Genomic DNA, 23,542 nt, shown 5'->3' with positions numbered 1-23,542 from the left:
TCTCGCCGGATGCGGTCACTGCCGTTCAGGGCGCCACTATATGCAGTCGTTATCAACAAGATCGTTATTCGGCAAGATGATGCAGGAGCATTCAACTTTTTCTACTTGTAGCATTCATAGTAATTTAGCGTGCGGATGCGAGCTGGTGAAGGTTGTTGGCTTCTTAGGCAAGGTTCTCGAAAGGGTTAATCCTTCACACACCAGCGTAACCGAAACCGTACCCCCACCTCAAAAGATAACTTAATGGCTGTAAGCAAGCTTGGGTCCTTACTTTGTCCAAGTGTGAAATCGTAACCTTTGCTTGGAAAGTCATCGGTTCGCGTCCATTCATCAAATTGCAATGGCTGAGCCCGTCAAGGAGGAGCAGCAGCCAACGCCGTCTGCAATGGCCCCAGAGACTGCAACCTCCACTACACCGATCGTCACTGAAATACCAGCGCGTGAGCGTCGTGTAGGCGAAGCTCCCATCAAGAAAGCGTGCGTACAGCCCGCGAAAGTAACAGCTGTTTGCCATCGTCTAACCTCAATATGTATTACAGATTTTTAAAGCCCAAACCGGCCCCGAAGCCCGCTGCTATCGAGACTGACAATGCAAAAGAACCAGCAAAAGTAAAGGATGACCGTGACCGCGATGGTGGGAAGAAGAAACGCGGAACCTTTAAGAAGCGTCCGATCGATGCTGAACAAGACCCCGCGGACTTGTTGTGTCGCCCTGTGGCCTCCGGTGAGGGTTGCAAATTCGGTGACAGCTGCAAGTTCAGTCACGATATTGATGACTACATGAAGCGCAAGCCCAAGGATCTGGGCGAGCGTTGCCCTGTGTTTGACGCTGTGGGCTACTGCCGGTACGGCATGGCCTGTCGGTTTGCCAAATCCCACATTGAGAAGGTGGATGACATTTATCGTAACTTAAAGCGCGAAGGATACGTGGAGACTCCGGGTCACGACTTGGGCGATGAAGCTAACGATCTGACTCATGATCTGCGTCTGAAGCTGCGTAAGGACACGTACGACTTCCAATCGAAGCAGCAGATGCGGAAGGACAAGAAGAACAACAAACGTCAGCAACGGAATGGTAAAGAGAAGGATGCGAATGCTGAAGTAACACAGAACAGCGAGGAGTCGACTGTCGTGGAGTCATCAGAAGCGGCTAAAGCGAATTCTGTACCGGAGAAAGTTACGCCCGAGCCCGAATCCGAAGATGCCAAGATGGAGCCTGCTGCCGAGAGTCCTTTGCTACCCGAACGCAAGCCTGTTGACTTTAAGCGGAAGATTTACATCGCTCCGCTCACCACCGTGGGTAACCTGCCGTTCCGTCGGTTGATGAAGCAGACTGGTGCTGATATTACCTGCGGCGAGATGGCAATGGCCACCAACCTGCTCAAGGCCCAACAGTCAGAGTGGGCTCTGCTGCGACGTCACAAGAGCGAAGACGTTTTCGGTGTTCAGCTTGCGGGCTCATTCAGCGACCAGATGACTCGTGTGTGCGAGCTTCTAACGCGGGAGACAGACATTGATTTCGTCGACATCAACATGGGTTGTCCCATTGATATCGTGTGTCGTGCTGGCGCTGGATCCGCTCTAATGACACGACCGCCTCGGTTACTTGAAGTCGTCTCGGGTGCATTGACTGGCCTGGAGCTGGGCACGCGCATGCGTACTGGTGGTATCGTCAACACCCCCGGTCTTACCGTGAAACTTCGTACTGGTTGGAGTGAGAAGCAGCCGACAGCTCACAAGTTGATACCTAAGCTGCAGGCTGTACGCGCCTCACAGGCGTATGTAAACTCAGCGGTGGTTACTGCGGACTTTAAACTACGCGCTACACAGTCCATTGACGCCATTACGGTGCACGGTCGCTCCCGGTTACAGCGCTACACGAAGCACGCTGACTGGGACTACATTTTCCAGTGTAGTGATGCTCAAAAGGGTAGTATCGACGACAAGCCGCTATCAAATATCCCATTCGTAGGCGGTGGAGATGTTCTATCCTATGAAGAGTTCGATGAGCACCTGCAAAACGGCAAGCTGGACACGTGCATGTTGGCGCGTGGTGCTCTGATCAAGCCGTGGCTGCCTACAGAGATCAAGGAACGTCGCCATTGGGATATTTCGGCCTCGGAGCGCTTGGATTTGCTCAAGGATTTCGTTCGCTTCGGTCTGGAGCACTGGGGATCAGACCAGAAGGGAGTGAACCGTACGCGTCGCTATCTGCTCGAGTGGCAGTCGTTCCTGTGTCGCTACATTCCTGTGGGCGTGCTGGAGACGCTCCCTCAACGTATTAACGACCGCCCGTCGCCGTATTACGGACGCAGCGACCTGGAGACGTTGATGGCCAGTGATCAAGCTGTGGACTGGGTCAAGATTTCCGAGATGCTGCTTGGGCCCGTACCCGATGGTTTCCAGTTTGTTCCTAAGCACCGAGCTAATGCGTACCAGACTGCATAAGATGATGAGATGGTGCTGTCAGATGACAGAAACTCGATGGGCAAAAAGATAAATAGATCACGTGGCAATTGAAGACGCTTACATGTAGCGGCAACTCTACTGAAGTGCGACGATATAGGAGAACGTTCTGTTATTGGTTGCCCCCGTCGCAATTTGACTGGTCGCCATTAAAATAAGTTAAATCTTAAGCGTTACCGCATCAAAGAGGGACTTGAATCCTCTTGATTGATTCAAGAAGATTCGCATTCCGGTTGGCAATGCTGCTTTCGCCTCTACTCTAGTTCTGCTGCTGTTGAAACTTCTACGATCGGCTCTTGTGCAGAGACTCTACTGTAGAAGTTTCAACAGCAGCAGAACAACGCCAGACTAGGGTCCAAACATAGAGGACTGAGAGCTTCAACTGGTCAGCATTGGCAATCAACCTACCCTCTCTGTAAGGAACAAGTGGTACTGTATAGCGAATCCTTTACAAATTCCAAGTCTAACTGCTTGACTGCGAAGAGACAGCATGCTGGCCCCCTCTCACGCCGCCCAGCTCAGCGGCACTACCTTATCAGCAGCCGAAGACCCCACTCACTTTCCCCCGCCCGGATGCTCGAGAGCAAGTCGGACCCCCTGGCCAGCGTGGAGCCCACGATACACAGCATGGATAGCAGCAGGTCCAGTCTCACGCGCTTATCGAGCGGTGTGCTGCCCCCGCCGCGTCTGAACGTCGGCGTCTTCTCCAAACGCAAAGGCGTCCGTTACCATCGTGACGGACAAGTGCGGAGCTGTCGCTTCTGCGAGATCCTGCGTACACGGGCCGAGACCCAGGGGTTAATGGTAACTCCAAAATCGGTGAAGTTAATATTGTGAAAATATCACCTGTAGACCAGTTAATATAAAAAATATCACCTAATATTTTCTTTTGAGACAATATGATATTATTAAATATCAACTTAATATTAGTTAATACGATATTATATTTTTCAATGATTGCGTAATCGGGCTACATTAACTAATCAGATGTCGTTAACGCTCGACTAGCTGAAGTATTACTAATCAACCGTGAGTACCGGGACAATTGTGAGTGACGGCAAGGTTGGCGTTGTGTGTTGGCACTGCTGAGCGCATTAATCTAGCGCCACAGGCAGCAGGTTTATTAGACGCACGATGTCGACGAGGAGATCGGAAGAGAACAAGAACAAATGTCTTGATTTCGCTCTATCAACGTTAAACAGCTGCAAGCGTTTGCAGTTTTCCATCTCGATCGCCTTTGTCTGTGTCACAGTGAAATACTAGAGCAAATACTCGTCAGTCTTAAAGCCTACTGCTTTTCTAGAACCTGATCGAAAAAGTTATTTGGCTCCGCTCGGTTCACAGAGGTAAGCTGGCAAGAAACGTACTTAAGTGGGAAAATATCATAAAATATCATGTAGTATCTAATATTTTTCAGTTCTCCGAGCTAATATAAAAATATTATGTTAGCTTTTGCAAAAATGAGTTACTATTAATATTTAATATCGAAAATAGTACTATTACTATCAAAAATATCATATGATATTTGGTTACCATTAGCCCCTGCCGAGACCTTCCTATATGAGGACGAGCATGTGGTCGTCTTTCGTCCATTGCGCCCCATCGTGCCTAGCCACGTGCTCATCGTTCCGCGCGCTCATATCCGGAATGTCAATCGTCTGGCCGCCAGACATCGCGCACTGCTCGCGCGAATGCATCACGTGGCCGAGTCCGTCATGACCCAACGACCGGAGAGAGAGTGTGTGGAGCTACAGCCAGTGGGCTTCAAGGCCCATGGAGATGAGAGCCCGGTGCGCTACTCGTTCCATGTACCACCATTCAATAGCATCGACCACGTGCACATGCACGCGTTCCACGACGACCCACGCAGTCTTGGTTACTACGGCCGCCTCAAATACCGCACTGAGTCGTGGTGGTGTCGCTCGTACGACCAGGTGATGGCCAGGTTAACAGAATTAGCCGACGTCCAGCAAGATGAAGCTGACGAGATTGAGGAGTCGTCCAGCTCTTCGGGCCTTGTATCTGAGGGGCGATTGACAAGGTAAAAAAAAGAATCTAAAAGACACCTATTTACTTCTGTAAACCCAAACTTGTAGCTCTTCTACTTTTTTAGTCGCTGCTGCCATATTCTAGTCGCACATTTGAAGAAGTGCTGCGGCGAGGAGTGGCAGGTTGCCATCCACACAAAATGGCTTCAATGTCTTGTAGACTGCGTCGACTAGTCTCGGGAATGTACCAATAGCTCAAGACAACGCCGGCGATGTTACACACCATGACGATACCGACGCAAAGACAAGATACAGAAACTGGTGTCGGCATGTGCTCGCGCAACGCTGTAAGTGCGTGCGCAAGGCCGATATTTACAATCGCCTCGCAGATCACCACGAGGCTTACAGCGCCCATACGCTGCTTCACGGCGAAAAGTTCACTGACCATGATCACAGGCACAACACCCAGGCCCAGCTGATGCCCGGCATTGATCAATAACATAGCAGCCCAACCAGAATCACTCAATGCCACGCCGCTGTCTTCTTCCCAATGGACATTTCTGTAAATTGAGACCAGCAGAAAAGCACAAGCCAATGCCACCAAGTAGCAGCCACACTGTAGTGTGGCAGGTCTTCCTCTGGTATCCACGAAGTAGAAGCATGCGACGATGCCCGTCGCAGCAGCCACGGCAACAGTCATAGTCATCGCTATCAGTCCACCTTCAGCGCCTTCAACTGCAACTCCGAAGATCGAAAGGACGAACGAGACGTTGGCGTGTCTTCCCCCAACACCTCGACTGCTATCTTTAGCGAGTCTGGACGTGATTGCTGGTTCAAGGAGGAATGCACTGATAGCACGTAAAGTATAGAGCGTAGCGCACAGGAGTACAGGACGGAAGAATGCACCGTGGTGACCTCGATCGGTCGCTGCCAGTACCTTAGCATGGATAATAGAGTTGGTCTCGTCTTCGGCGATGCGATCGTCGCGGTTAAACAGTTTGTACAACACTTCGAATGCAGCTTCCCGGTCGTCGTGGCGAGCGATGAGCCACGTAGGCGAATCCGGGAGTTTTTGCGCGAACAGCAGCAGCAGCAGCGCAGGAGCGACGCCGGACAATGCCAACACCTTCCACTCACTGAGGTTGAAGCCAATATACTGTCGACTCAAGAACATGAACAGCGCTCCAAGCGCCAAGTAGAGGATCCCTCCCACTGCCGAAAGGAATATCTGCGCACATATCACTCGTCCACGAGTGTGCGCAGCGCTCACCTCCGCCAGATACACCGGAACGACCACGTAGATGATTCCAGCCGCTGTTCCAAGCAAGTACCTTCCGATTAGTACTGTGAGCTCTCCATATGCAACTCCAACCAGCACCCAGCCCACAATAAACGGGATGGCAGCCAGTTCCAACGTGCCAGCTCGTCCCAGGCGATCTCCACAATAGCCAGCGCCTGCTGCTCCGAGCACAATGCCCAGATACAAACAGGAGCGGAAGAAGAACTCGGCGTGCTCGTGATTGGCTCGAAATACGTCCACCTGCATGTTATAGAGACGTCCAGGGGCAATAGGGAACATGGCCAGCCACGCGCATGCCACACCTGCTGCTCCCATGGCTGCTACATGCAGCGCGAAGAAGGAGTTCCGCTGACGCGCTAGTCGCTTCTGGCGATACTTAGGCCTGCAATACAGTTACAGGATACGTCAGTGGGAAGACGGTAAATGACGCTGAAGCGGTGGACAGACCTGGAGTTGATGGGGGTGCTCTCATCGCTGTGTTCAGACGAGTCTGAGAGCTCCACCGGCGCCGAGATGTACTGGTGAGGCACGAAGGCGAAGTCGCTGCGAGGAGGGTCTCGCAGACATTCCACGATGTAGCGCCAGCTGCGTGGACGGCGACGAGCGACCATGGCGAAGTGATCTCTTTCAACTGGGGTACTGCGTACGGTTATTATAGTGGTTTGACTTGGAATCAGTATGCAATGAAGATACATGGGACACATGTCGTCTTTACGGGACTAAAAACCGTAAGTGGTTGAAGTTGATCTACCTTAACTACGAGGACTGCGAAGTAGAAGTAGACGGCTTCGCCACGTCGCTGGGGTATTTCCGCGTCAATTCACTGCCCAGATGTTTCTTCCAGCGAAACACGTTCAAGCACGAGTACATGAACGACTTGACGCGGACCTTGGCTGTCTCCTTGCGCGTCTTGGGGAACGGCGTCGTGTCGAGACAGACAACACCAGGTAGCGAGAACATATCGCTGTATCCCATGCCAAAGACGATGGCGCCAGGACCCCACTCCTTCACGTAGTTCGAGAGTTGGGTCGAGATCAGCCGCTTGCTTACAATGTGAGCGCCGTAGTAGTTCTTGGCGTCGATCCACCGGATGGGCACTCCGTTGATGACCACAGGGTCCAGCAGCAAAATATCCGGCGAGATGACACGACGGCCGTGGCTCTCAATCTGGTCCGTGCACAGCTCCGTTTGGGTTCTGCATTTACATCAAATAATTAGTTCTTCGACACTCAACAAGTCCGAAATCTGGTACTTCATAACGTACTTCAAACGAATACCCTTGGCCCTGATGAAGTGCTCAATTGCACGCTCCAACGAGTCGGCATTGTACTTGGGGGCACCGATGAGCGGATCACTCTTGTGAACGCTGTCGTACTCGATAGCCTTGCGTAGTTCATGTTGATCACGCTTTGAAAGCTTCTCAGCAGGTTTGGCCAAAGCGTTCTGTGAAAGATGAAGCAACACAAGTCAGTAAACTACAACAGAATCTAACTACGCAATAGAATGCCACCAACCTTGATCTGAACCTGACTTTTGCCCTTAGCACGAAGGATAACTCGCATGAGCGACACGGGAGGGTAGTTGTGTACCGTCGACAACTCGATTAAGCTGCGACCGCTGTCATACTCCTTGCAGATCGTGTCCCTGTCTCGACGAACACGATGCGTGTTCACCAGCAACGACATCCGCAGCAGTTGTTTGCGTAGGTTGATGGTCATGTTGGTCGTGATAGGAAGCATCTCCAGCAACTTATCGATGTGCTTCACTTGCTGCCGCTTTAATCGACGGAATGTTTCTTGCTGCAGAAGCAACCCTGCAGCCTGGGTCTCCAACACCTGAGGGGTTGGAGTCACAGGCCACTCCAACTCGATCGGTTTGAGGTCACCAAACTTCTCCTTTGCGTCCTTGATTTCCTTCTTCGTAAGAGCCCGGCAACTCGGTCCATTCTGGTACACGGACGCCTGCATCGACGAGAAGACCGACGACATCGCAAAGCAAGGATCCAATCCAACAGCACGCACTCCTTCCATCACCGTCAGAGCACGGTCCTTGCGTCCAGACTCCAGCGACGTGAGCGACATGATCTCCGGCTCAACTTCAGATAGTCGCATCTCCATCAAAATGTCGAAAAACGCGTCAGAGCGCCACACAATTGAAGCGCGCAGTAGCCAGTGCATGTACGTATGCACTGAGATTTGACGGAGCAGACGAAGTTGCTTCAGTACCTTGACAGCACCATCCAAATACTCTTGACGGTAACAAATGTCGAGGAATCGGTTGTAATCCGCCCGTTCCAGCTTCATACCAGCCTTTTCCATCAAATCCCAGAGCTCAATCACTTCCACTGCAGCCGAAGCTTTGTCACATGCATCGAACAGAGTTCGCAGCGTCGACTCGTCCACTTTCCGCCCCTGACTAAGCATATCCCGAACAATATGAATACCTTCCGCTGGCTTTTTCGCTTCGCAACACGCCAATACTCCAGGAGTCAAGAAGTTTTCGTCCAGATATGGGTTGCCAAAATTACGATACAAGTCAAACAGTTTGTGTGCGTTCTCGAACGACACTCGGCGCAGCTTCGTGATCAGAGACGCAATCTCCTCCTCAGTCGGCAGAGTTTTCTGCAACGCAGCAATTTCCTGCAAAGTCATCGTGATTTTCTCCGTCTTGAAGTTCTGCAGCGGCATCGGCTCCTTGGCTGGCACCACTGCAGTCTCGGATGAAGGCTTTTCTGTTGAAGTCTCGCTCTGTTTGTCCTTCTTCGGGGTCTGAGTAGCAGCAGCTGCAGCGTCATTGACATCACTGCTGACTGCTCTGACCAACATCTCTTCCTCGATTTCCTTTTGTGTCATTGGCTTACGCGGCTTCTGCTTGGACTTCTTCTTTGACACTAATGGCTTTGGAGCCAGCGCATTTTCCGCATCTTTGACAGCAGAAGTGGAAGACGTCACTACGGCTTTCTTCGCTTTCTTGCTCTTACGACGCTTTGTTTTGAAAGCTGCGGCGTCAGTTGCTACGGCTGAAGTGGCTGCTGCGACTGCGTCCGTCGAGTTTAAGCGGAAGAAGCTCACACGAGACTGTTGCAGGCCGCAGAGTTCATTGCCAATGGGCAAAAAGGACCGTTGGACTGGGGCATGGATGGCCGACGTCAGGCCCAGACGACGCACGCCTGCGCATGCGGAGCGTGACGGCCGCAGAAGCATAACACGCAAGTCAATTTGGAGCCAACAAATTAAACACAAGCGCACTTAAAAAGACGAGTACTGTTCTACCACTACTACAGGGCCATTACTATACAGTAAAACAAATTGATACTACACTACACCTTAGCCCGCCCATAGTTGGCACATTAAACATCCAAACTTAATTTTGGTTTATTTTTTGCGACTTTTTGCCCATTGTTGGCACATTCAACATCCAAAGTCGGCAGCTTTAATTTTGGTTTATTTTTTGGTACCCGAACTAAGCAGTACCACCTGGCTAATTTATACTCAAAGTCGGCATGCTGTACTCCTCTTCTCCCTACAGATCCACCTACTCGCCCTACACCATGTCCTCGAAGCGAATTGCGGCGTTGACGAACTTCGCAGCATGCAACTCCATCTTCTGCACCATGCGCTGCGTGATCTTCGGCATGTTCACGCTGGCGGCGCGTTCGAGAATGCGCATGCGCGCCTCGGTCTTCGTGATCGGCTTGCTGTCGCTGATTAGCACGGGCTCCAGGATCGCCTCCCTAGCAAGAGCTAGGTACTGCTTGATGTGTGCCTTTAGAGAACTGAAGCAGCTCTCTATCCCTCGGTACGCAAACCAGGGTAAGCAGCGATTCCTCCTCCGGCAGTGACGACACCGCGGTCCACTCCATTGCATGTAATACGTCCCCGCGCTGCTTCACGCCGCGTTTGTCGAGTGTGGCGCCCCGACTTGAAGCGATGCGACGAACGCTTCGTCCATATCCACTGCGTCGGTGTCGAATAGAATTCAATCGTAGTCACCATGCTCACTTCAGTCGATGCGCACGTCGTCGTCGTCTTCATCAAGAGCACCGCCGTTGCTCTCACTAGTACTACAGCTTTCGCAATAAATCATGCTCTCATTTTCGGGGACAAAGTTTACGTCATTTTTATGTGTGCGCGAGAACGTGAAACGCGGCTTGTCGCTGCTGGTGTGTTATGTTGCTCAGCCTCGCTATCGACCTTAAAAGCATCAGACAATATCTGAAGGCCTGCTGCAGCATCTCGGTGCGAAGCGTCAACTTGAAGATCGGTTGATTACACGTCAAACGCCCTTGTTACAACTGTCTGTGAGAGCTCGACGTCCGACTTGCTTCTCGACCCAAAAATGCCGTTCAGGATGCCCTGAGAGAGGCTTGCACGTGTGTCGATCTGCAACGCTCGAATGGCCTCCTCAAGACTAAACACATCCTCAAAAGCCGCCACGACCTTGTTACTTCGTGCCGGACCCACAACGCTTGCCGCACACGTAGGCGGTGCCCTCTCTGCTTCCGTATTCTTAGTCGCAGCGTCGACGCCCTCCGCATTCTCGCTGTCAACCAACAAACCGGAATGTATCGCATGAGTAATAAGTGTGCGCTCACCGATCAAAATGTCGGTATCAGCTGTCGTGAATTAACTCCATCCACTAGCAAGGCCACAGGACCGCTTTTTGCTCCAGTCCACCGCTCGTAGCTGGCCCCAGAAATGACGAAAGCTTTATGACGGCGGTTTTTGTGTCTGCAACGGCCGCTGTCTTCCTCTTCTTGCTCGACCGTATGCGTGCCATCCGGCAAACTGTGAGATGAGCAGCCTTAAAGGTTTTGTCCACCCACGCCACATATCGTGGCTGATCACGGGAAGATAACCAGTGGTGCGCCCTAACCACTTTCTTGTTTAGGCTCCGCCGGAGCCAGAGATGCGTGATGTTTGTCAATCTCCAATTCTCACTTTCCTCTACCTTATGCCGAAGTCGCTGTGGGTGCTGATCTACATCGAGGCCAAGCGCTATAGGCTGCAGCAAGCTGGTAGCCGCGCGCTAGCAGTTCAAGCCAAACACCCAAACCGTCGGGGCGAGCCCCTAAAGTAAATACAACGATGTTCAAATGCAAAGCCTGGCTATCAGACTCACGGTATTCTCCATGTAATCGGACTACTTGTTGCACGGATGTTGTGTTCTCAGCAACGACGATTCGTATCGCACTGGTCCATGGTCGAAGATGGTGCACTTCCAGCGGGTACGTTCGGATAGTTCATAGTCCGAAACCGGTGCCAAGACATATTGCGTGCCGTTTACTTCGTCAACAGCGAAGCTGATCACGCGCGTGATAAACTTTGGAAGCTTCGACCTGTTGTGGCCCAGCTACAGCAGCGATTCATCGCTGGATGGACGTTCCCATCGGTCTTTTTATGCGACGAAGGCGGTGCAATTTCCACTCCCAAGCGTGACCTGCATGTTCATGCCCGACAAACCACATCGATACGGCTCGAAGTTGTTCATGGTCTGCGATTTGAGAAATGCCTATTGCCAGATTGTATGCAAAATTTCTTTTATTATGTCGTCAGCGTACCGAGCTACAGAGTATGTCGTAAGTATTCAGATTTGAGGTCTATGCTGAAAAACACGGTGCTATTAATAGCGACGGAGGTGACAGCTCTGAAGATCATAAGACAGGCGCAGCTGCGGTCATTCGAAGCTTGAATGTCGTGCTTGACGCAAAATCTTTTACAACTGGCACGTTGTCGTTGTGGACCGCTTCTACTCGTCTGTTCTTCTCACAAACTGCATGCCCCCAACGTGCTTTAGTATGAACGATGTTAAAGCAAAATTACTCACATTCGATACTCTTATGAAACTAAAACCCCTGTGTTCATCTAAAATATTCATCTCCGTAATTAGGGTGATACACGGCAAATCACCGTATATTATAAAAAAAACTCCATCCGGAATATATTTAAATGCTCCGTTAGAAGACAAGCCAAAACTCTAAGGTCAGATATGTGCTCATTTCTCGATTTACCGACTCGGGGAAATGAGCGACACTGAAATCATAACACCATCCCGAACATCAATACGTTGGGAGGGGTTTCAGCTAACCAAGTACCAGGCCTCCGATCGGAAGATGACATACCGCTGCAGCTATCGACAAGATTGTAAAGCCAGTTGGACGTAATGAGGAGCGGACGTGAAGGCAAAATCATCAAAATCTCGTATGACGACGAAGATGGAGGCGAGGCTTCGAGACTTGTCGTCCGAAACGTCTGCCGCAAAATGGCTTAGGAGACAGATACACGGGATTTGCAACAGATTAGTGGGCTACCGCCACAGATTTGGGAGTAGCTCGAGCGCGGGTTCCGCTTGAGCATAATGATGCGCGTTATGTCACGTGACAAAGGTTTCCTTCGCGCGCTCCGCGTCCCAAGAGAGCGCTCACTATGGTCATGTCGACGTTTCCTTCTATCTCAGGCTTGTGGTGGATCTAACTTGCCCGAGCTCAAGCTCACCTACGCTGGAGATGACCAAGAGGAACGAATTAGTGGCAGAGGACATCTGACTCTTATTAGTCTGTTGTCGTATGTGAACACTTCACTTCTCTTGGACGTAGCGTTTTTATGCACCATGATTGTTTTACCCAGTGCGTCATCGTTTTGGCTTGCGACCGGATTTGCCGCTGCTACGTTCTGCGCATGTAGATACTGAGCACCAGCAAGTCTAAGTGAAGCTTTTGTCATATTCTTCAGTGTGCTAACGTGTCAATTGAACGTCTATGGAGCCGATTATTAATATCCGCATCTTTTGGGAAAATGCTTTACAACGCAATTAGTGACCAATATCTTGACAGCAGATGGTACGCTGTCGGTTCATTTAAGTAATCCATTTGTCAGCCAATGCTGAAGTTTCTCATTCACAATTAGTGAAATCACAGCTGCAATGAACCGAGGTGTTGACAATCCAACCTCACGACCAGATTTACCCGCAAGGCATTGACCACGTCACAGACCACCTTAAGGCTGATCTCGACTAGCAATAGTACGCGTACAGTCAAGAGGGAGCTGTTTTGGCAGTACTTCCGTCGTATGTGGGTCCAAGCGCTCCCACCTGATTTCTGGAATATGCTTGGGATCAGCCGGTATTTTGAAAAAGACGCTGGAGCGTTACAACCGCGAGCTAAACAACGCTTTTGTCACACGGAGACCTGATTTTGGTTTGGATTTGCAAACCTAGGCCGATGATTTTTAAATGACACGCTCACCATTTCGTGGCTTTGCTGGAGGGTATTGCTCGAGGCCTAGCGCGTGCACCACCACATGACACATAATTTCTCCGCCTGAGATAGCGCTGTAACACTTGCCAACTGGTGCGTCCAAATAGAAACAAGACAGTGCTTTTGAAATGTTTTCATACTTACATATGTCGAGTTAGTGCAGCACCGAGAATTAGATAAATGCCTTGGGTTTTCACCACCGGGGTCTAACAGAAAAGTCCCATAAGAATCAAGTTAAATACGGTAAGTCAGCTAGCTTAATATTAAATTAGAAATACCAGGGGGCTAATTCACGACAAAATGAGCTTACCAGTTAGGCGCCAGCAACCGCCTTTTAAACAGCTCTCGGTATCAGACGGATTTTGTATGATCCAGTGCTTTCGATAATATAGATTAACGTGTCTTCTCGCTGATTTGCTAAGCCCGATATGCGAAACTCCAACCCTTACGTCGACTAATTGAAATGTTTAGGCAGCGCCCATTGATGTTGATGAAGTATGTATTTGATTGTGGAAGCGTGCAGAGAGGGGATGGACGGTTGTTCGCGTCTGAGGCGAGCGAAACATTTGAAAAAAAAGAGCTGTGATTCTGGCTACAGGCCGTAAGGATCAGCCACCCAAACGGGAAGGGTCTATGAGCTGTGTCCCGCAAAGTGAGCCTGTATTTCATACAACATGCACTGGACGTGGGCTCCGTACGGCAAGCCATATTCGAGCTCTGCTTTCTCAGTCGACAGCTACGACCCCCATGGCCTATCGCCATGGTCCTCGCCACCCTACTGGCCCTTCCGCCCTCGACTTTGTTGCACAACCCTGCCTCATCTTCTTTTGCTCTTAAGAACCCGTGCTTCGGCGCCACTCTCCTTTATTAGTCTTACTCGTTCACCAATCGGAAACAATCTTAACTGAGGGTCGAGTGGCCAGCCGCACGCTCGGCATCCTCCCCACGAAGCACACCGTTGCCTACCTACTTCTACTGAAAGGGGCCTTTGCTACCCTACCGATGTCGCCTTGCCTCCTTGCCTTCTGTCCTCGCTCGTTTGTCGCGCATGTCCGCCCTCCTTGCGATTTTCGAACGTCGTTCAGCTTCAGCTGCTACCCCCTGTCTTCGGTGGTGTCTGCTGACTCGCTGCCGCCACCGTACCATATCCACAACACTCACACACCACCGAACTCGCCGGCGCCGTCCACGCCATCCTCGACCGTCAGGTCGATCACCTCGACCGACTGCCCGCTCGAGCTCGTCAAGTCCCTGTCGTAGGTCATCCTACCTCAGTGCTGGTATTTTCGCGCGGCGTTTTTTATAACTCTATTTGGGAGAACATGGTAATCACAGAGAGATAAAGTGCATCTATTGGAAGCTCGTGCGCAATCTTCGAAAATGAAAATCTCGAGTGTGATTGCTCTGTTAGAGTTGGCTCGCAGGAGGCGTTTAGCAGTGACGAGGACGAGCCGATAACCAAGGAGAACATGTGGGTGCATGATGCAGAGGCCAAGTACGAGATATGGCAGATCGACGACGTCCGCTACGATAGCAAGGAAGAGATCTCGGAGGTCTCTGTCCTTTGGGACTGGCGCTCCACACTTCGAAGTCGGCGATATCGGCGTTGGGAACCTGCAGCGTTGCTGATGGAGTCCCACGGCAAAGAAGTGAAGCTCGCGGAGCGCTTCAAGAAGGGCGGTGTCAAGCACTTACAGCAGTTCTGCAAGACCGACGAGTCTGGCAAGCGCGTTTTAACAGCTAGCGACAGCTACAACTGCGTTTTCAATGGCCTCAAGGTCGGCGCTCGTGTGATCGGACGACCAAGTCTTATCCCTGAAGACGTAGTCGACAAGTTCCTTGATGATGAGCTCAAGGAAGGTCGTGGCTTGCTGCAAGGCTGTACCTGGAAGCAGTTTGCAAAGTTGCTTCTTCGACAGCGTGCCGCTTGGTGTGACCTCGTCATCAACTGCTTTTAGAAAAACCTGGCGCCTGGTGGTCACCGCGAATCCGCCTTTATCAAGAACCTGGATGTCGAAGATGAAAACAAAAAACAAGCATTTCTGTAATAGGGGACTGTCAAAGGAAGACCACTTTAAAAGGTACATATTTGTTTCGCTCATAGATTTGACCTTTACAACTTCAATTTGTCTGTTGACGGCATGAGGCTACTATCACATTTGATTCATGAGAATCAAATTCTAGATCTCCAAATATCAGTCCTTCAACGGCATATTAAATAGCGCTAGACCCCAGATTGCCAAAACGGATACATGTTGAAGCTTATACTACACCGTTAGAACATGTGTGTAGGCCTAGTATTACCGCTGATGCAGGGGGTTTGCAGGGGTTATTGCTGGAAACCTCTCATTTTAAAGCATTCACTGCTGCAGCTACCGCACTCGTGCACCTTATTCTCAACCTAATCGGCTCTCTACTCTAACTTTGGGATGACTGAAAACCTACACCGAGGACCGTGTGAAAATCTTTGATATTCCACCACGACCCAAGTAAATGTTTTTGTCCGAAGCAGAGGCGCTTTTAGCAGTACATGGTGAACGGCGACGAAGCCCACAGCGGCAACATGACCAAGTGTCGTGCCTTCTGCGAGCAACGCACTACTTTGTTGCATGCGGGACCCAGCTCGTTTGTCAACCCCAAGGACATTCAGAACTCTTTACAACTAGTGAGGCGTCGTACATTGGCTACCCAGACTGTAATGAAGGCCTAGTTTAAACTTGGAGAACAATAGCGGACTCTTTCGCGATATGGTTACTGAAGAATCGCAGGAGCTTCGGTACTTGTTTTGGGTTCATCCAAAGACGATTTGTTGCAGAGGTCAGAAAATGTAATTATGTATTGTATTGGCGACAAAGTTTTGCCGTAATAAGAATTCTCATATGAGCACTTCCAATAATAAAATTTGCCGAAATTTATATATATTGAAGCAATAACTAGCTACGTCTTGACCTACCGTATACTCTTGCACCAGCCATGATCCCCGTGAGTATGCTGGCCCGATAGTTAACTGGCCAGGCAACGCCAAGCTTCTCATTATAAAAGTCGTTATCATGTTCTGAGGTAGGTCTGACGACGGCTGCCAGGTTAATTTTTGAAACTCCACTCAGGAAACTAAACAGTTGTCTTGCCTATCTTGACAAGTTTTCCTAGCGTGTATTATATCTGTAACATTTAGGTCTGGGCCATATTCGAATTCTGAAGTTTCATCTTCTGAGTCCGTGTTATCCTGGAGAGCCTCAAGAAAGACCGGCACCAGGGCAATTCAGTTGCTTCCTTCTTCCGTTTTATGTGTGCTTCTCAAGCCCAGCGTAGTTGTTTTTGTGGCGTAGCTCGACCTTAAGGTCGCTAACTTCGGAGAGCCACGACTCATGCGGGGCCATGCACTAGTTTGAGTGATGGCTTGCGCCCCCAACAAGTGGAACGGCCAACTGGCTCGCAACTGACTGGTTGGTGCTGCAGCTGTAGCCCACCAGGAAGCCTACCATGTCCTTCATCTTGTAATAAACATCACGATTTTTTTCAGACAGTTGCACATGTATGTCTGCTGTCTGAGATCCATCTGCCAGAGGGGACAGACCCAGGAGATGCACGCGAAAGTTACCATCTGCTTCGTAAACAGTAAAAAGCTCGACATAGTGCACTCCAGCGTGTGACCATCGATTAAACATAAAACCGAAGAGCGTTCCCAATTCCTTCTCAAACTTGTGGTCGACTTTAATTGTCAGTCCTTGGAGGTACTTCTTCACAGCCTTCACAGTAACAGGCCGTAGCTTGCTCATGACTCGTGTTAGAGCGTCTCCAACTTCGTGTATTGGCATGTTCCCCATGATAATCTAATGAATTCACTGGAGCAGATGACTAACTTCTTCAGATACGAAGTCGTATAATTGCAGTGAGCGATCCGAACTGCTCACGAAGGAAGATTGACACCCCGCATGCCTCGCGACCAGATGCGACTTGAGATTAGAGAGCCCTGTCCCTTCAGCTTGTTTTCGCTTGTTGCCACATATATTGCAGCGAAATAGCCCTTGACCAAGTGAAGTGTAGATGTAGGCAGCAATTCGCTTGTTTAGGACCATCGTCGCGCGAAAATGAAGTGACATTTGAGTTTGTCTCGCGTATCGGTGCGGAGATGGTGTGGTAAACAAAGAAAATGATGTCATATTGATGGGTCCTACCAAGGAACATTTTGTTATCTTTATTGTCAATAACTGGTCCAACACCATATTATATTTGCAAGGTCAACTACCAATAAAAAATCATATTGCAAAAACCAAAATTATATTGAATTGCATTTATTGTTTTCCAATTTCTGGTTTGTTTGTATCACCAGCAGCACGAAGTCGTTGAAAAACCAACAAATTCAAGCGCTTCCACTGCTGAGCATAGCAACCGTGACCTGTTTCAACATTGATCTGCCTGCAGTACAATTCTGGCCTTTTGGATAGAAGAAGGAAGACTACGTCTGGACTCTCAATATGTAGCATTTTTTGATTGTCAAAAAGGATGTTGATCTGCCCGGTATCGTTTTTACCAACCGCGGTCAATCGTTCATGAGCACCGAAGATATTGTATTTAGAGGCATACCTGCCATGGTGTGCTGTTGGCATTTGAACAAGAACGTTGAAGCCATGGAACGAAGCATTTTAAACCTGGCTTCAGTAATTGACCCGATAGTTTTGTGGTAATATAGAGCATTGTAGTGAGTACTAGGCGGCGTATTTGGAGCCAAACAGAAGTACAAGCAGAGAGCTGTAAAGGCGTGAATAGAACGACTATCCGCGTTTTGGAGCTCGTGATACATCTTTTGCTAAAAGAACACATGCTATGCAAGGCTTAGCTTGGAAGTAGTCGCGTTAACCTTTACAATGGCAATAAGTGTCTACTTCCATGGTGGGAAAGAGCTGTGCAGATACAAGCATGGTGTCGGCGCGTAATTATGTTATAGATACATCATAGCCATTACTCGGCGGTGATTCGTATCAACAGCTTGTATTTCACCGACAGCAACGAAAGCGTTGTAGTCAAGATTGTATTTGACGGGCTCGAGTGAGATGTGCTCTTAAGCACTTTCAAAGTTCTCATTGTCCACCGTATTTGCATAAGCTCATCGATATTGTCGAGTCCAACGGGCGGTTTCGATTGAAGCCTCACGCATGCACTAAACACAGGTGGCTCAGCCGATATCTGCACAAAGCTCCTCTTGTTAGAGCTCCCGAGTTGGCGCCGGTCCACATTTCTGCGCCGAAACAGAAACGGACGACCTCGCACGTCTCCAACGCTGGAATGCATGGTATAAGACACGGCGCAATATTCAGTGAAAAGGTCGACCTTATTCACCCTTCGTCACCCCCGCCGTCAATGAGGAGAGGTAGCACGACTGAAAAAATTACTGTACTACCGCCAATCCACTCGGTGTTTGCACCAACCGATACAACACTTGTTATCAGTTTCTGTAAAGTTGAATATGTGAATTGGACGAGCACGAAAAGTAGTATTTTTGGTATAATTGAAATATTTAGTACTTACTATCCTAGAAAACTACTAGTATTTCGGAGACATCGATTTGATTGAATGTCCGAGTCGTCCGAGCCTGATCCATCGACTTTCATTTGATGATCGGAAAAACAACGGAGAATTATCTATGGAGCGGATGGTGCAGCGTATCGCCAATTGGTTAAACAGTTTGTAGCTATATTCTTACCTACACCGTTTTGTTTTGCAATTTTAATTTGCAATGTCTACTATGTGCTAGCTACGGATTACCTTCTCAAAGCCCCAAGCTGCCAAAAATATGTCTGGTGAGCTCGAATCAATTCGTGCAAAATTATCAAGATATATGTGTATTATACGTATGTAGCTTTTCAAAGAGGGGACTTGGATGTAGCAGTCGTTCTTCTCGACATTCCCCAACGAAGGCCTGGGTGGGGAAAGAGCGCTGGGTCTCAGCTCAGATAACTGAATTGAGCGAGCATATAGGACGTATGACGCTGTGCTGACCGTACGGGATGATGGAAAGATATACTTATCTGGTGATACAATACTTAAATCTAACAATTTACTTTATATTGCTCGGAACAGAATTACCAATAAGGTTTATCATTATCTGAGACCTGGTGGCAAAATTTAGCAAAACGAGTTGGGAAAGTATCCGGTCACTTTAATGATATGCACGAGAGCGCATGGATGGATACGCTGGTTTCAAAGCTCTACGTGGAGATAATATTCTTTTAAAAAAACAGAAAATGGACAAACCCGCTGTTCTACTTTTGGAAGATTTGGAGCGTCTTGGGTGGGGAGAGGGGCGATAGGTTCTTGTCAAGGAGGCAAATGCTACTGCAATCCCGTTGCCACCGAACGGCACGGCGGTTTGTCAACCGCTGATTGTGGGTGTAATGGGTCCGCTTAAAGCAAAGCACCGAAACGAACCCACAACAAAATGTGGGGTATACACAACGAAAATTGACTCCGTGTGTAATATCTACTATTGCTACGTGGAACGGACAGCCAGAATCCGTTGTATCGAAAACGTATTCTTCGGTATTCCGAGGTATTTGTTCAGCAACAATCCATTTTTTGCTACGGCATATGTCTTTTAATCTTTCTTTGCTCTTTTTTTTTCGTAAAACTATAGCCAATTAGAACTGTTTTTAAAGCAATTTTTTGTGTGGGACACTTTATCAGTGCCATTCAGCGTCGTTGTCTGCACGTAACCAGGCCACAATAAAGTTTGAAACCTAAGTCATTAAGACATCAAAGAGGTATTTTATCCCTTTTCATAATGTGTAATGGGCGCAACAAAACTTAGATGAACGACTTCCTGATTCTGTGTATTGCCCTTACTACTAACTTCTGACGCTAGGCGGTGCTGTAGAATGTTACTGAGCATCTTTCGGCGGATGTACCGATCTTTAGTGATGGCCAAAAACACCTTCCAAGACACATGCTACTTTCTAAACTCGTTCTCGTCCCCATTATAATCTTTGCATATTCTCTTATTTTTGCCTAGCACACTATTGTCGTAAAAGATCTTGACTGCCAGCCAAGGTCTCTAAGAATCCCATACAAAAGTATTTACGTCTCTATTACTGTGTCAGCTTTCTTACCTTGTCCTCTTGGTGCCGGTGCTCTACAGAATGTCTCGAAAGCGGTTAAACATAAACGGCCCGCATCAGTAAATGTCTATCTGGACACCATATCCGCAACACGTGTTCTAACTCGGTATGGTGAATCTTGGGGTGGGCGATACGGGATAATGTCATTAGTAACCGTTTTAGCAGTGTTTTATTAAACCATCTCTGTTGTGATTATTTGGGATCAGCACCAACATTTCCGAAAGGCCAGGACGTAACCTTTCTAGGTTCTTCGCCCTCATCTCAACTGCCTTAGCTCAAGCAGCTTCAATACTGCTGGTCTTAATAACCACACTGTTTGTCCGAATAAGCCGCAGACCGAAGCGCATAGCGCGGCAGACAGAAGGGTAGGACAGGGTAACCAGGTTGCCAAAATTGGTGCACAGCTCGATTCGAAGTTCCTCAAAGTAGAAGCATGGGTTTTCTTCACGAAAGCTTTTACGAAGCTGTTAATGTTCGCTGACCACCGGTATCTCTTGTTGTTGTACTTGCGCTTGCTCGACACGTTTCCTGTCTTCTTAACGCTCTTGTATAAGCGATATAAGCGGTGCGTTGTCATACCTAAGCCATGCGCATGTCGATATTGACAACATACGTTCGAGCAATTGCTCGCCACCGAAGGTCTAGTGCGAAAGATATTCTGTCCGAGTAGTCTTCTACCTTCCGATAGTACAATTACAATGCGGGTTTTTTAGTGAAGACAGTACGTGCAGGAAAAGTTTATATTGATAACTACGTAGCTGTTACGATAATAGCAATATCACACCACTAATCCAAGATACACCTCATTTGGTTGCATAAACGACTTTAGCAACGGTCTTCGCGTTCCAAAGGTGGCAATTTACCTTTAGAAACAAAATAAGCTCTAGGTTGATGGAATCTAGGCGATGGCTTCCCATGACGTGCTTGGTTTGACTAATACACAGCTTGCTCATGGGGAATTACCGCAATTTCTAGGTACTGACAAGGCGTCGCACGCTGTAGCTTGCGCTTAGCGCTCGATCCGCAAACCCAAGCGTCGTGTCCTCCGATGGTGGCGGCGACGTTACGTGAGAAGCAAACGGTAGGAGCAGCGAGCGCTGATACTCCGTGAGACTGTCAGTCTTTCCGGTGAGCGCTGTGACACAGGCATACTCGAATTCAGGTTGCTGAGCGATACCAGCGTCCGTACCCAGCTAGCCCTCGACACCAGGATGTGTGGCGATCAGCGCGTCGAAAACATCTCGAACATCGAAAAGTGACAAACCGTCGGCACTTTGGATCTTCCTCAAAGAGGATTCAAATGCTTTCTGCTCCTCAAGAAGCTCCTCAGCTGGTTTTCTTCGCGCCGTGACGTTATCAGCACAGTCATAGCGTCATCCGTAGCATTAATAGCGTCTTCTAGGTCCAAATAGCGTTGTACCATGTTGAAAGTCGACGACCACCGTGTTGTCTGACGGAGCACTGGCCTCAACTTGTTTTTTCTCGAAATGCTACCAAACCAATATCTAATTAGATAAATTGCTAGAAAAAATTAAAGAATAATGAATCAACAGGTGGACTTTGTCCAGTCGATCCTCACAAGGCTCCATGAGCGCCACGGCAGCCAAGTTAAGGTTGTGGCTCGCACATATCACGAAAGGTATCTCCACAATTGCAGCTACAGCCCCATTTGTGGGACTGATGTCCCAAACAATGACAAATTTCTTAAAAAGAATGCCTGAAATGTAGCTCTTCAGTGCTTTCACTACCAAGCCCATGTACCGCTTAGCTGTCTCGGGTGAGATCGTGTGTACAGCAGCAAATTTAGCAACCGTCTGGTTGTTGAGAAAGCTGAATGAAAGATTGCATGAGACAGTTCAGTCAATCCAGCTGTAGAATTCTTGACTCTTATTGCAATCAGGGTACCAATAGCAAGCCCACTGCTGGCAACGTCGCCAGAAAAATGGGGGGGGGGGCACGAATGTGGCCCATCAGATTTGTGTAGCCGGTTTTGCTGTTTTGTTTGCGAACCTTGGAGCAGCCACAGGGAAAGTATCCCTTGGCTCGTCCTGGTTGTCGAGGGCGGGCTTGAACAAGAAGTTGCATATTTGCTTGATTGTGAAAGGAAATTGTTATAAACATGGCGAATTAGATAATGACGATGACTGAGCTGGATGCACTCACAAGGTCTTGCCAAGCAGTGTTCGGCTCTCTGTTATGCTTAGCTAGAATTGGGTAGTTTTGTGAAGCATGGACTACAAATATTTTATAACGATACTGGAGATATCTTACTGAAAGGTTTGATCATATAACTGGAAAAAAAAAATCCATATGTACCAATATTGCCATAATAACATTGCAATATTTCACTGCAATGTATTATTCCGAAGGCCTGGTCTTCTAGCTCTCAAGCTTCAACTGACTACAAAATGCACGCCAATCCGATTATTTTATCTAACGCGGTAGCGTCGTCGAGATTTCCAGGGTCCTTTTAATCACGTGATAGGCCGGATTGAAGTTGACGTCCAATTACAATTCATAATTCCAAATGATCTGCCAATCGGGTCGCGCCATTCTGGTAGCTTCAACTGTAGCACGCTCCAGCCATGCGCATGCCGTGTGTCTAGCCTGCGAAGTAGGCAGCGAGGTGCAAACATAACAATGCTCCTCTTTCCAATACAGTGCCTCAGAACCTACGGAATCTGGTTTGCATACCTCGAAAAGTAGGTGATGGCTCGTTGTTGTTGACGTCGCTTCTTATCGTCAACCTCGACAGAGTCAGTTCCATTGTCAGTGGAGCCCTCACCACTCTCTACCTAAGCGTTTTCCTTTCTGCAGTGGCTTAAGCATTCGTGACCGGATTCTAACTTCGAATGGAAGGGTTGTGACCCACAGACTCCTTCGTGGAAGATTGATCCATAACCCGCTGTCCAGATTGGCGTACATGAACTCCGACTTGTTCCTAAAGTCGCTTGCTTGAGGACGACGTCTCAGTAGATGTACTTGGACCAGAACGGCTCTGACGGATAGTAAACTAAAGATTTTAATTGACTATCCAGGATTGGTACGTGGTACTATTCCTGTCTGTTTGAGTTCACCGTCCACTGTTTTCAGAACGGTGGTCTGAGCGGGTTTGAGGTCTAGAGCCAAATTTCCCTTGACCAGTCACAACAATAGGCACAATAGCCCGACACCGACAATTTCCAGCGCAAGGTCGAGCTCCTCGACACGAGATTGATTTCTCTGGTACGCAGTCACCTTCCCCATGCACCTCTTAAGTAAGCCCATCGAAAGAATCAAGTAACTGTCCTCCGGTCTTATAAATGCTTTTGTCAATGGAAGCTTGTAAACCTTGTGTTGCTATGGGGGGCTTCGGCTTTGTCAGGAATTTGAACAGCTTGAACGGAAGCAACTTATCGTGAGGATCGTTGTAGGTTGA

General features: G+C 48.7%; 3 protein-coding genes across 3 annotated transcripts; 1 reads left to right on the top strand and 2 right to left on the bottom strand.

Moving 5' to 3' along the window:
* Positions 1 to 340: 340 nt before the first annotated feature.
* On the top strand, positions 341 to 2,448 carry PITG_02557 (tRNA-dihydrouridine synthase 3; the record flags this gene model as incomplete). The annotated part of the gene is made up of 2 exons (XM_002907427.1): positions 341 to 477; positions 540 to 2,448. The coding sequence occupies 2 exons, from the start codon at positions 341 to 343 to the stop codon at positions 2,446 to 2,448; spliced, it is 2,046 nt and encodes a 681-aa protein (XP_002907473.1).
* Positions 2,449 to 4,575: 2,127 nt separating this feature from the next.
* PITG_02556 (Major Facilitator Superfamily (MFS)) lies at positions 4,576 to 6,365 on the bottom strand (the record flags this gene model as incomplete). The annotated part of the gene is made up of 2 exons (XM_002907426.1): positions 4,576 to 6,136; positions 6,202 to 6,365. The coding sequence occupies 2 exons, from the start codon at positions 6,363 to 6,365 to the stop codon at positions 4,576 to 4,578; spliced, it is 1,725 nt and encodes a 574-aa protein (XP_002907472.1).
* A 654-nt stretch (positions 6,366 to 7,019) lies between these two features.
* PITG_02555 (uncharacterized protein) lies at positions 7,020 to 8,606 on the bottom strand (the record flags this gene model as incomplete). The annotated part of the gene is made up of 4 exons (XM_002907425.1): positions 7,020 to 7,039; positions 7,095 to 7,197; positions 7,269 to 8,480; positions 8,574 to 8,606. 4 exons carry the CDS (start codon positions 8,604 to 8,606, stop codon positions 7,020 to 7,022), a joined length of 1,368 nt encoding a protein of 455 aa, XP_002907471.1.
* Between the last annotated feature and the right edge of the window lie 14,936 nt (positions 8,607 to 23,542).

This window comes from Phytophthora infestans, genomic scaffold (assembly GCF_000142945.1).
Source record: "Phytophthora infestans T30-4 supercont1.3 genomic scaffold, whole genome shotgun sequence".
NCBI classification, from domain to species: Eukaryota; Oomycota; class Peronosporomycetes; order Peronosporales; family Peronosporaceae; genus Phytophthora; species Phytophthora infestans.
This window is presented reverse-complemented; position numbering and strand designations above follow the sequence as displayed.